This window comes from Colobus angolensis, unplaced genomic scaffold (genome assembly GCF_000951035.1).
Source record: "Colobus angolensis palliatus isolate OR3802 unplaced genomic scaffold, Cang.pa_1.0 Scaffold89, whole genome shotgun sequence".
NCBI lineage: Eukaryota > Metazoa > Chordata > Mammalia > Primates > Cercopithecidae > Colobus > Colobus angolensis.
Window position 1 is genome coordinate 3,877,965 of NW_012122820.1, and position 11,294 is coordinate 3,889,258.

The 11,294-nt window shown below is 45.5% G+C and overlaps 1 protein-coding gene across 1 annotated transcript; it reads left to right on the top strand.

Annotated features, from left to right (window-relative positions):
• Positions 1 to 492: 492 nt before the first annotated feature.
• Positions 493 to 10,960, top strand: TULP3 (tubby like protein 3). The gene is made up of 10 exons (XM_011931057.1): positions 493 to 595; positions 1,163 to 1,198; positions 1,296 to 1,499; positions 3,714 to 3,826; positions 4,763 to 4,877; positions 7,602 to 7,700; positions 8,088 to 8,259; positions 9,304 to 9,417; positions 9,845 to 9,903; positions 10,017 to 10,960. The coding sequence occupies exons 3-10, from the start codon at positions 1,440 to 1,442 to the stop codon at positions 10,134 to 10,136; spliced, it is 852 nt and encodes a 283-aa protein (XP_011786447.1). The 5' UTR covers positions 493 to 595; positions 1,163 to 1,198; positions 1,296 to 1,439; the 3' UTR covers positions 10,137 to 10,960.
• Positions 10,961 to 11,294: the final 334 nt, after the last annotated feature.

Here is an 11,294-nt window from a genome sequence, read left to right on the forward strand (position 1 = left end):
GGCTAATTTTTTGTATTTTTAGTAGAGACGGGGCTTCACCATGTTAGCTGGATGGTCTCGATCTCCTGACCTCGTCATCTGCCCACCTCAGCCTCCCAAAGTGCTGGGATTACAGGTGTGAGCCACCGTACCCAGCCTGCCCTGACTAAAATTTACAAGTTTAATCATTTTTAAGTGTGAGATTCAGTGACATTAAGTACATTAGCAATGTTGTGCAACCACCACTACCATCCATCTCCAGAACCTTTTCATCATCCCAGAGACTTCACACCCATTCAAGATAATTCCTCATTCTCCTCTGCCCCCAGCCCCTAGTAACCTCTATTCTACTTTCTGTCTCTATGAATTTGCCTGTTTTATATATTTGGACAAAATAGTTGTGTTTAGGATCAGAATAGTTAGGAAGGTTTTAAGCAAAAAAATTAAAACTATCTTTGTTTCAAAGACCTTTTTAAAACCAGTGTTGGCAGTGCTAACAGTTCTTCCTTTTCTGCTAGGTATCTCTGAAAGTGTGAGCTTCGACGAGGAGACTGATGGAAGATCCCAGTCAGCATGTTTAGAAAGACCAAATTCTGCATCCAGCCAGAATTCAACTGTATGTAGTTCCGAAACTTCTTCCGTTAGAGCTAACTTGACTCTTTCTCAAACATATCTTCAGTATGTGTGTATGTATGTATGTATTTATTTATTTATTTTTGAGACAGAGTCTCACTCTGTCACCCAGGCTGGAAGTGCAGTGGCGCGATCTTGGCTCACTGCAAACTCCGCCTCCCGGGTTCACGCCATTCTCCTGCCTCAGCCTCCTGAGTAGCTGGGACTACAAGTGCCCACCACCACGCCCAGCTAATTTTTTGTATTTTTAGTAGAGACGGGGTTTCACCGTGTTAGCCAGAATGGTCTCGATCTCCTGAGCTTGTGATCCACCCGCCTCAGCCTCCCAAAGTGCTGGGATTACAGGTGTGAGCCACCGCGCCCAGCCCTCAAACATATCTTCAGTATTTAAATACCATTAGTGAATGAGGGTTCCTTCAGAAGTTTAAGCTCAAATTTAGCTTATGATCTAATTTTTTCTATCTCAGGTCAGCTATTGTGAGGCTTTGTCCCATTTGCATACTTAGCTCTTCATTACTCTCAATATTCATATCCTTATTCAACCTTTCAGTTTTCCTTATTCTGTCAGAAGACTGAAGACACAGGGGTAAATTACTAAGTTGCTTTGTCCACTAAGTGTTTCTCAAAGAGAATCAGATTTTGAGTCCCGGCCTCTTGTTGCTCATGTGTGGCTGTCCTTTCAGGATACAGGCACTTCCTGTTCTGCTACTGCAGCCCAACCAGCTGATAACCTCCTGGGAGACATAGACGACCTGGAGGACTTTGTGTATAGTCCTGCCCCTCAAGGTGTCACAGTAAGATGTCGGATAATCCGGGATAAAAAGGGAATGGATCGGGGCCTCTTCCCCACCTACTATATGTACTTGGAAAAAGAAGAAAATCAGAAGGTATGAGAACTGATTTCTAAGAAAACTCTTGAGAGAGAGAAGAATGTTGTGGGAATAGATTGTTGATGGGCCTTGGGGAACTAACTCTGGTATTAGACCAAGCCAGCTGGAAGTAGATTGTATCTTTCAATCCCCAGATGCTGTGTTCTCATTTTCTGCAAAGAGCTCATGGTCTAATAGGCAGCAAGCTCTACCCTCCCACAAATAAGAGCTTTATCCACAATGTGGGAAAATGGACAGGTATTTTTTAAATGTAATTTTACAGGTATTTTGTAATGTAAGTTTTCACCTGTCTCCCATGATATAGTTTTTGGATGCTACTGTTTGTTCTTTTTTTTTTTTTTTTTTTTAATGATAAAACATGACGTTGTGGAAGGAGATCGAGTTTTGGGGAATAGGATGAATTAGAAAGACAGAAGGACATACAAGTTAAATGTCTTGTTTCTCACCCTAGAAATTCTCATTTATTTTATAAGTTTGAGCCAATTTAATATGTGCCGATGAACTTTATTAATTTTGTATTAATACCAGGTCTTAACAGATGATTTTAAGAGCCTAGGAATGAGATAATGATAGTAGGTATTAATTGTTCTAACCACCATTTATTGAGTGTTTACAACAGACTAACCATGTGCATATATGTTTATATGTATTATCACCTGTAATCCTTGTAGCCACCTTGTTGAGATTTCTCATCTCTCTTTTAAAGATGAGGTAACTAACTGGGGCTTAGGGAGTGACTTACCTACCCCACATTGCACCAAGTGATGGCAGAGCCAAATTCAAACCTATTTCTGCATAATTCTCAAGTCTTCCTGCTTAGCCACTGCCACTCTCCTGCTTCCCTATTATGGTCCTAGTCTAGTAGAGTTCAGGAAGGATGCCTACATAGGATGGTATTCATGCCATTGAAGTCACAGTGGTTTAAAACAACAGCAATGTAGAGAAAAAGAGTATTTCCTCCCTGGAGAGCCTTCCCTTTTGCCCCTTCTTGCCCTTTGCCTAATCAAAGTCTTTCCTGATGTGCTCCACCAGATGTGGTTGACATTCCTTTGTCTGCGTCCCCATGGCATTAAGAAAGCTATCACAGGCCAGGCGCGGTGGCTCACGCCTGTAATCCCAGCACTTTGGGAGGCGAGGCGGGTGGATCCCTTGAGGACAGGAGCTCGAGACCAGCTTGGCCAACATGGGGAGACCCTGTCTCTAGCAAAAAATAAAAAAATTAGCCAGGAGTGGTGGCATGCACCTGTAGTTCCAGCTACTCGGGAGGCTGAGGCAGGAAAATCACTTGAGCCTGGGAGGCAGGGGTTGCAATGAGCTGTGATTGCGCCACTGCACTCTAGCCTGGGTGACAGAGTGAGACCCTGTCATTAAAAAAAAAAAAAAAAGAAGAAGAAAGAAAGAAAGCCCTCACAGTAAAGAATGGGAAGGTATTCAGGATCCTGTCTCTGCTAAAGTTGGAAAGACTCTTAATCATGGCATTGGATGAACATTGATTGTTGTTTATTGTTTGGATTCTGCAAGGTTGCCCAGGCTGGCCTTGAACTCCTGGACTCCAGTGATCCCTCTACTTCAGCCTCCCAAGCAGCTGGGATTATAGGCTCATGCCACCTGGCCCAGCTTTGAAGATTTTTTTTTTAACTGGAAGTTTTTAGGGATGAAGTTGTAACTAATTATATGGAGACTCAAGCTAGTGAATTTAGAAAAACTGTACAGGAAGAAAACCCTGTTACTGAATTTTTTTTTTTTTTTTTTTGAGACAGAATTTCACTCTGTCGCCCAGGCTGGAGTGCAGTGGCACGATCTTGGCTCACTGCAAGCTTCGCCTCCTGGGTTCATGCCATTCTCCTGCCTCAGCCTCCCGAGTAGCTGGGACTACAGGCTCCCGCCACCACGCCCGGCTAATTTTTTGTATTTTTAGTAGAGATGGGGTGTCACTGGGTAGCCAGGATGGTCTCGATCTCCTGACCCTGTGATCCGCCCACCTCAGCCTCCCAAAGCGCTAGGATTACAGGGGTGAGCCACTGCACCCAGCCTGATAGTGAATTCTGATAAGAGAGTTAGAAAAAGGGATAAAGACCCAAAGATTAACAGCTTAGACATATGCTGGGGACTTGCTAAACACTGGCTGAATGAATAGGTACGACAACCATGGCCAGGGGCGGGGTGGGTTCTCTCGACTTCATTTTTGACTGACACTTTTTCTTTTCCCAGATATTTCTTCTTGCAGCTAGAAAGCGGAAAAAGAGCAAAACAGCCAACTACCTTATCTCCATTGATCCAGTTGATTTATCTCGTGAAGGAGAAAGTTATGTCGGCAAGCTTAGGTGAAAGCAACCTTAGATCCCTGTCCTATTCTTTCTGGTAGTCTTATTCCTACAGTTGCAGAACAGTTCATATCTTGGTTACAGCTAGCATGTATTGATGTTGTAATCTTAAAAAAAAAAAAAGGAAAGAAAGAAAAGAAAAAAAGAAAAAAAAAAGTCTGGGTACAGTGGCTCACACCTGTAATCCCAGCACTTTGAGAGGCCAAGGCAGGTGGATCACTTGAGGTTAGGAGTTAGAGTCCAGCCTGGCCAACATGGCAGAAACCCCCTCTCTACTAAAAATACAAAAATCAGCCGGGTGTGGTAGCGCGTACCTATAATTCCAGCTACCAGCTACCCAGGAGGCTGAAGCACGAGAATTGCTTGAACCCAGGAGGCAGAGGTTGCCATGAGCCAAGATAGCACCACTGCACCCCAACCTGGGTAACAGAATGAGAGTCTGTCTCAGAAAAATAAAAAAATAAGCATGGTGTGGTGGCTTAGGCCTGTAATCCCAGCATTTGGGGAGGCTGAGGTTGGAGGATCACTTGAGGCCAGGAGTTTGAGACCAGTCTGGGCAACACATTGAGACATCTCTTCAAAAAATTTAAAAATTAGCCAGGCATGGCAGTGCTGGCCTGTAGCCCCAGCTACCCAGGAGGCTAAGGTGAGAAGACGGCTTGAGCCTGGGAGTTTGAGGCTGACATGAGCTATGATCCCTGCCACTGCACTCCAGCTGGGTGACAGAGCGAGAACCTGTCTCAGATGAATGAACAAGTAAATAAAAAGTTAAAAGAAAATCTTAGTTCCTTCCTTGCTTTAATGGGATATTTTTGAAAAAGTGATGATGAACATTTAGACATTTGGAAAATAGGCTTCCATTTTCCTTCTCTTAGAGTGTGTTTGTATAAGAAAAAAATTACAGATAATCATGGTGACTTTTTCTCCTGACTCCAGATCCAACCTCATGGGGACCAAGTTTACAGTTTACGACCGTGGTATCTGCCCCATCAAGGGCCGGGGTCTGGTAGGAGCGGCCCACACCCGGCAGGAGCTGGCTGCCATCTCCTATGTGAGTGCTGCTTTCCCAAGGCCCACTTCCTGCCCTCCTGATGTCCTGCTGGCACGTTTCACCTAGTGTCGCTAAAGAACCTCCCCTCCCAAGCTTGTTTCTGTTTCTGATTTCTGTTGCTGTACCATTTTCTCCATGTATTTGAGTTTTAGTTATTTGAATTGCCAAGTTCAATTATTTTTCACTCTCAGAATATTTCTTCCCTTATTTCCTCTTCTTTTTTCCTGCTGCCACTTAGTTCAGACCTTTACTTCTTATCCAGTGGCCAAAGGTTACAATAAATTAAAGCTGATCTTTTTTTTGCTTTTAATCTTTTCCTATCTAGTTCATTCTCTTTTTTCTCTTTTTAATCTTTTTCTTATTTTTTTCCTCTTTTTGGCATTTATAGGTCACTTCTTTTTCAATTTCATCTTATTATTTGTTTTATTGTACTTTTTCATTTTATTTCACACCCAGGAAAGACCTGAGAACTATCTAGCTCATTCTCTATTGCTACCACATGAATCTTCCTAAAACAAGGCTCTAGCTGATCCTCCTGTTCTGCTTCAAATCTTTTAGTGACTACCCATTGTGTAAGATCTAACATGGCAGCATTTGCTTTCAGACTCCTCTATTGGCTCAACCCCGCTCCCCGTCATTCTAGCCAAGCAGCCCTCCTGTCATTCCTGTGTCCAGCCACACTCATCTTTCCTCCTTGGAGAGGCTTCCCTTTTCCTCTTTCTTGCCTTTTGCCTTTTCAAAGTCTTTTCTGATGTGCTCCACCAGATGTGGTTGACATTCCTTTGTCTGTGTCCTGTGGCATTTGTAACCCACGTGTACGTACTTGTTATTATTTGTTCAACATGAACCGTCTCCACCAGTTTGTAAATTCTTGTGAACTCTTACTCATGGCTGTATCCATACTAGCACATGGCCTGGCACACAGTAGGTATTCAAAGAGTTGTTGAGTAAGAGAAAGCAAGAAGGAATTGACCCATCTCAGCTGGGTTTTTTAATTCCAAAGTCTCAACTTTCTTAAGTTGAAATTAATCCCATCATTTGACTCCCATGAGATCTTATCTACATGCCTGAGAACCATTTGACTTCAACACTTTGATGTAAAGTGTCTTTCCTCTATAGCTTTCATACATAATCTGCTTAGCTTGGCTGGGCTTGATGGCTCACAGCTGTAATCCCAGCACTTTGGGAGGCTGAGGCGGGCAGATCACTTGAGCCCAGGAGAGACCAGCCTAGGCAACATGGTGAAACCCTGTCTCTACTAAAAATACAAAAACTAGCTGGGCGTGGTGGCAGTCACTGGAGTCCCAGCTACTGGAGGCACTGAGGCAAGAGGATCACTTGAGTCTTAGGAGGGTCGAGGCTGCAGTGAGCTGTATTCACGCCACGCACTCCAGCCTGGGCGACAGCATGAGATCCTATTTAGAAAATAATAATAATCGGCCAGGCGTGGTGTCTCATGCCTGTAATCCCAACACTTAGGAGGCTGATGCGGGTGGATCACCTGAAGTCAGGAGGTCGAGACCAGCCTGGCCAACATGGTGAAACCCCGTCTCTACTAAAAATATAAAAAAATTAGCCAGGCGTGGTGGCAGGCACCTGTAATCCCAGCTACTCGGGAGGCTGAGGCAGAAGAATCGCTTGAACCCAGGAGGCAGAGGTTGCACTCCAGCCTGGGTGACAGAGCAAGACTCCATCTCAAAATAAAATAAGAATAATCTGCTTGGCTTGACAGGCATTTTTAACATCTAGTGCGGGCCTTACTTATTTAACCACAACTCATTCTCACTGTATGTAATCTAGTGCCATGCCCTCACTGGGAAATAAATATGTGTTGGTGCTGACAAAGTTGGGCAGTTTGTTCACAGTTATCTCAAATCTCATTTAAGACTCAAGAGTAAGAGGCCGGGCGTGGTGGCTTACTCCTGTAATCACAGCACTTTGGGAGGCCGAGATGGGTGGATCACCTGAGGTCGGGAACTGGAGACCAGCCTGACCAACATGGAGAAACCCTGTCTCGACTTTAAAAAAAAAAAAACTACAAAATTAGCCGGGCGTGCTGGCGGGTGCCTGTAGTCCCATCTACTCGGGAGGCTGAGGCAGGAGAATGGCATGAACCCGGGAGACAGAGCTTGCAGTGAGTCGGGATTGCGCCACTGCACACCAGCCTGGGCGACAGAGCAAGACTCTGTCTCAGAAAACAAAACAACAACAAAAAAAGAGTTATAAAGAGATATATTACTTTCCTGTTTTTGACTCTGTTTACAGCAAAGTAATAAAATTATTTTTGGTACACATGATTTATTATATTTTTTATTTATTTATTTTTTTGGCAGAGTCTCACTCTTGTCGCCCAGACTGGAGTGCAATGATGCGATCTCGGCTCACTGCAGCCTCTGCCTCCTGGGTTCAAGCAATTCTCCTGCCTCAGCCTCCTTAGTAGCTGGGACTACAGGCACTTGCCACCACGCCTGGCTAATTTTTGTATTTTTAGTAGAGACAAGGTTTCACCATGTTGGCCAGACTGGTCTCAAACTCCTGACCTCAGGTGATCTGCCCACCTCAGCCTCCCAAAGTTCTGGGATTACAAGCGTGAGTCACCGCCCCTGGCCGGTACACCTGATATTGTAAGCATCTTACGTTCCCAAGAAAGTCTCATGTTATAAAAGAATGTGGTCTCTATTTTTCTCCTGTTTCCAAGTTCTGCCTTGTTTTCCTATCTTCCAGGAGACGAACGTACTTGGATTTAAAGGTCCTAGGAAAATGTCTGTGATCATTCCTGGAATGACACTGAATCATAAGCAGATCCCACATCAGCCACGAAACGTGAGTAAGAACATATTTAAATCAGCAAAAGACTCTAAAAGACAGTAGTACAATACAGAGAGATTAATACCAAAAAAAAAAAAAAAAAAATTGAGCTTCCAGAGCCCCACACTGGAGCATGGCTCCATACCCTTCTTTAGGAGACCTGCCCCTCCAGAACCTCAGGATAAGAGCAGTTGCAGAGTCGCTGCCTTGAAACCATGTTTTCGTCAAAGAGAAATGCTGGATAATGTAGAATAATTTTAAAAACCTGTTTTCATTGTTGGCTTTCATTCTTTCCTTCTGGTTTACCCTTTCTGAAATGGAGAAAGTATTCTCCTCCTCTACCTTCTACCTTGTAGAGTTGTAGGGTCGTCAGTTACAAAGAAATTATTTCCCTTTGGACAGAACCATGACAGTTTGCTCTCAAGGTGGCAGAACAAAACTATGGAAAATCTGATTGAACTGCACAACAAGGCCCCCGTCTGGAACAGTGACACCCAGTCCTATGTCCTCAACTTTCGTGGCCGGGTCACTCAGGCATCAGTGAAGAACTTCCAGATAGTCCACAAAAATGACCGTAAGCCTCCAGGAAGGGTTGGGTAGGAAGAGGAGGATAGACGCTCTTACAAGATGGGAAATGCACATTCCCGGTACGCAATAGGAAATGATCGTCAGGAGCTAATCATGGAGGAGAGAGAGGATTTCTTGGAAAGATGAAACGACAGTTTTAGAGAAAACCTGTAAATCACTGTGTTGAGGAGGGGAGAGGAGTGTGAGAGACGCTACAGCAAATCAGAAAAGCTGGCTGCGCGCCGTGGCTCACGTCTGTAACCTCAGCACTTTGTGAGGCTGAGCTGGGCAGATCACTTGAGACCAGAAGTTTTAAGACTAGCCTGGGCAACATGGTGTGAAACCCCATCTCTACAAAAGATAGAAAAAATTAGCTGGGCCTGGTAGCAGGCACTTGTAGTCCAAGCTACCTGGGAGGCTGAGGTGGGAGCATCACTTGAGCCAGGAGGTCAAGGCTGCAGTGAGCCGAGATTGCGTCACTGCGCTCCAGCCTGGGCGACGGAGTGAGACTCCGTCTCAAAAAAAAAAAAAATACAAATCAGAGAAGTCATAGAGTAGGTTGTTTGGAAACAAAGGCAAATGACCCCAGTAAAGGTTCCTGGCACCTCTAGCCTACGGAGCTTGTGACGTTCCCAGCAAGCCGCTCTCTATTCTACAGAAACCTGGTGATTAACTGGCCTATTTGTATCATAAATAGGTTTTCACTGGGCCAGTAATCCCAGCACTTTGGGAGGCCGAGGCAGGAGAATCACTTTGGCCTAGGTGTTTGAGACCAGCTTGAGCAACACACTGAGACCCTATCTTCACAACAAGTAAAATATTAGCCAGGCATGGTGGTGCTTGCCTGTAGTCCCAGCTACTCAAGAGGCTGAGGTGGGAGGATCACTTGAGCCTGGGATGGGAGGTCAAGGCTGCAGTGAGCTGTGGTCATTCCACTAGGCTCCAGCCTGGGCGACAGAGCAAAAGCCCATCTCAGAAAAGGAAGAAAAAAAAGTTTTCCCTTAGTGCAACCACATTATATTCTAACAGCTTGATTTCCTTCTGTTTCTAGCTGACTATATAGTCATGCAGTTTGGACGTGTGGCAGATGACGTGTTCACACTGGACTACAAGTACCCACTTTGCGCAGTTCAGGCCTTTGGCATCGGTCTTTCTAGCTTTGACAGTAAGCTGGCATGTGAATGACAGAACAATCAGGCAGGGAGCCTTTCTCCCCACAGAGCTTTCAGGAGCGGACAGTGGCCTCCCCTTCCCCTCCCTGCCCCAGGACTTGAAGAGCAATAGTTTGTCCCTTTTGGAATGATCCCTGAATTTATAAAACACACACACGAAAAGCAGTAGTTTGCCCCTTTTGGAATGATCCCTGAATTTATAAAACACACACACACCCCATGCACTCGACTCCTTTTCCAGGTTTCATAGACTTGGTGAGGGATCACAACTTAGCATGGTTGAGAGATGATTTAAAGCACAGTCATGTTCTTGTCACATATCATCTCCTGAAGCTAGAGTGAGATTTCCTGTGCTTGGAAACTTGCAGTAGAATCAGGGACTGACATCGCAGTTCCTCTCCTCTCTTCATTCCCTCACAGCAGACTGGCCAGCACCGATCTTAGTCAGAGTGGCTGTGATCACATTTCTGATCAACTACGTGAGAACTGTATATAATTGTCTTCATTTCAATTAAGGCTGAAAGCATAAACTCTAGAGGTGACTCAGTCAAGACTGACCGTAATTTGGTAATTGCCTTCATTTTCAACCCAGGAGTGCCTCCCACAGCTATATCACTACGGATCCACTAGTGCGGAGCGACACACACACCTGCAGGCATCTGGTGCAAACATTTTGTCATTATCAAGAGAGATGGCAGTATTGACCATTTAGTTTAGTTTTTAAAAAAAAAGGTGGCAGGAGAGGCTTTGGGGAGGATCAGCCAGCAGACATGAGCACTCCTGGCCCGTGTGGCAGAGCTTTGGACTTTGTTCGCGGCTCCCCCAACCCAGGTTCATAGGCATAGAAGGTGTTTTGCTACAGTTTTTGGATTATTGCACCCCTCCACGTATTATGTGACTCTTACACCAGTTCATCCCTCCCAGAATGTATCCAAACCTTGAGAATACAGGAGCTCGGTGAGCTCCACTGTCAGCACTGCTGAGCTGCAGCCCTTGTGCACAGAACTGTTTGCCAGCACTGGGTGGGACATCCACGGCGGCTGCTCCCTCAGACCTCCCTCCTGTGGACACGCCTCTCACCCCTGCCTGCTGCTCCTGCACCACATCAGACAAGCATGTGACGGAGAGCCAGCTGGGAGCTGCGGGACCCTTGGCTTGTCCCATCCGCGACAAGTCCCACCTTCTCGGTGAGGACAACACTGTTTACATCTCAGGCATGTTTCCCACCAAGTGCCTCCCTCACAGCCGTGCCCAGAAGCCTCACACCTCGTCACCACCCCCACCCCCACCCCATCCTGAGGCACTGCCTGGCAGATGACCCTGGTTGACCCCAGAAGCTATTAATACACGACAGCATCTGGGGAAGGACTTACGGTGGGCCAGGTGGACCTCATCCTGCTGCCTCCTCCTCCCTCTGGTTTAAAGAGATATATAAACTAATTTCACATAATTTGTGTGTGCAGCTGATTGGTTTTTACATAAGTCCTATTTATACCTTTTATATGTTATAGAAATAAAAGTTAATTTATATAAAAATGTGTCACTGCCTTTGCAAGTCCTGTGCCTCAGGAAGTTCCTACTGTCATGTTCCGTAATCATAATTGTCGTCTTGGGCCACGTGCAGTGGCTCACGCCTATAATCCCAGCACTTTGGGAGGTCGAGGCAGGCAGATCACCTGAGGCCAAGAGTTGGAGACCAGCCTGGCCAACATGGCAAAACCCCGTTTCTACTAAAAATACCAAAATTAGCCAGGTGTGGTGGTGTGCGCCTGTAATCCCAGCTACTCAGGAGGCTGAGGCATGAGAATCGCTTGAACCCGGGAGGCTGGGGTTGCAGTGAGCAGAGATCACAGCATTGCACACCACCCTG

Coding starts and splice junctions, on each gene's coding strand:
- TULP3 (XM_011931057.1), top strand. CDS start 1,440: ATGGATCGGGGCCTCTTCCCCACCTACTATATGTACTTGGAAAAAGAA. Junction 1,500..3,713: donor AAAAAGAAGAAAATCAGAAG/GTATGAGAACTG, acceptor TTCTTTTCCCAG/ATATTTCTTCTTGCAGCTAG. Junction 8,260..9,303: donor GATAGTCCACAAAAATGACC/GTAAGCCTCCAG, acceptor TTCTGTTTCTAG/CTGACTATATAGTCATGCAG.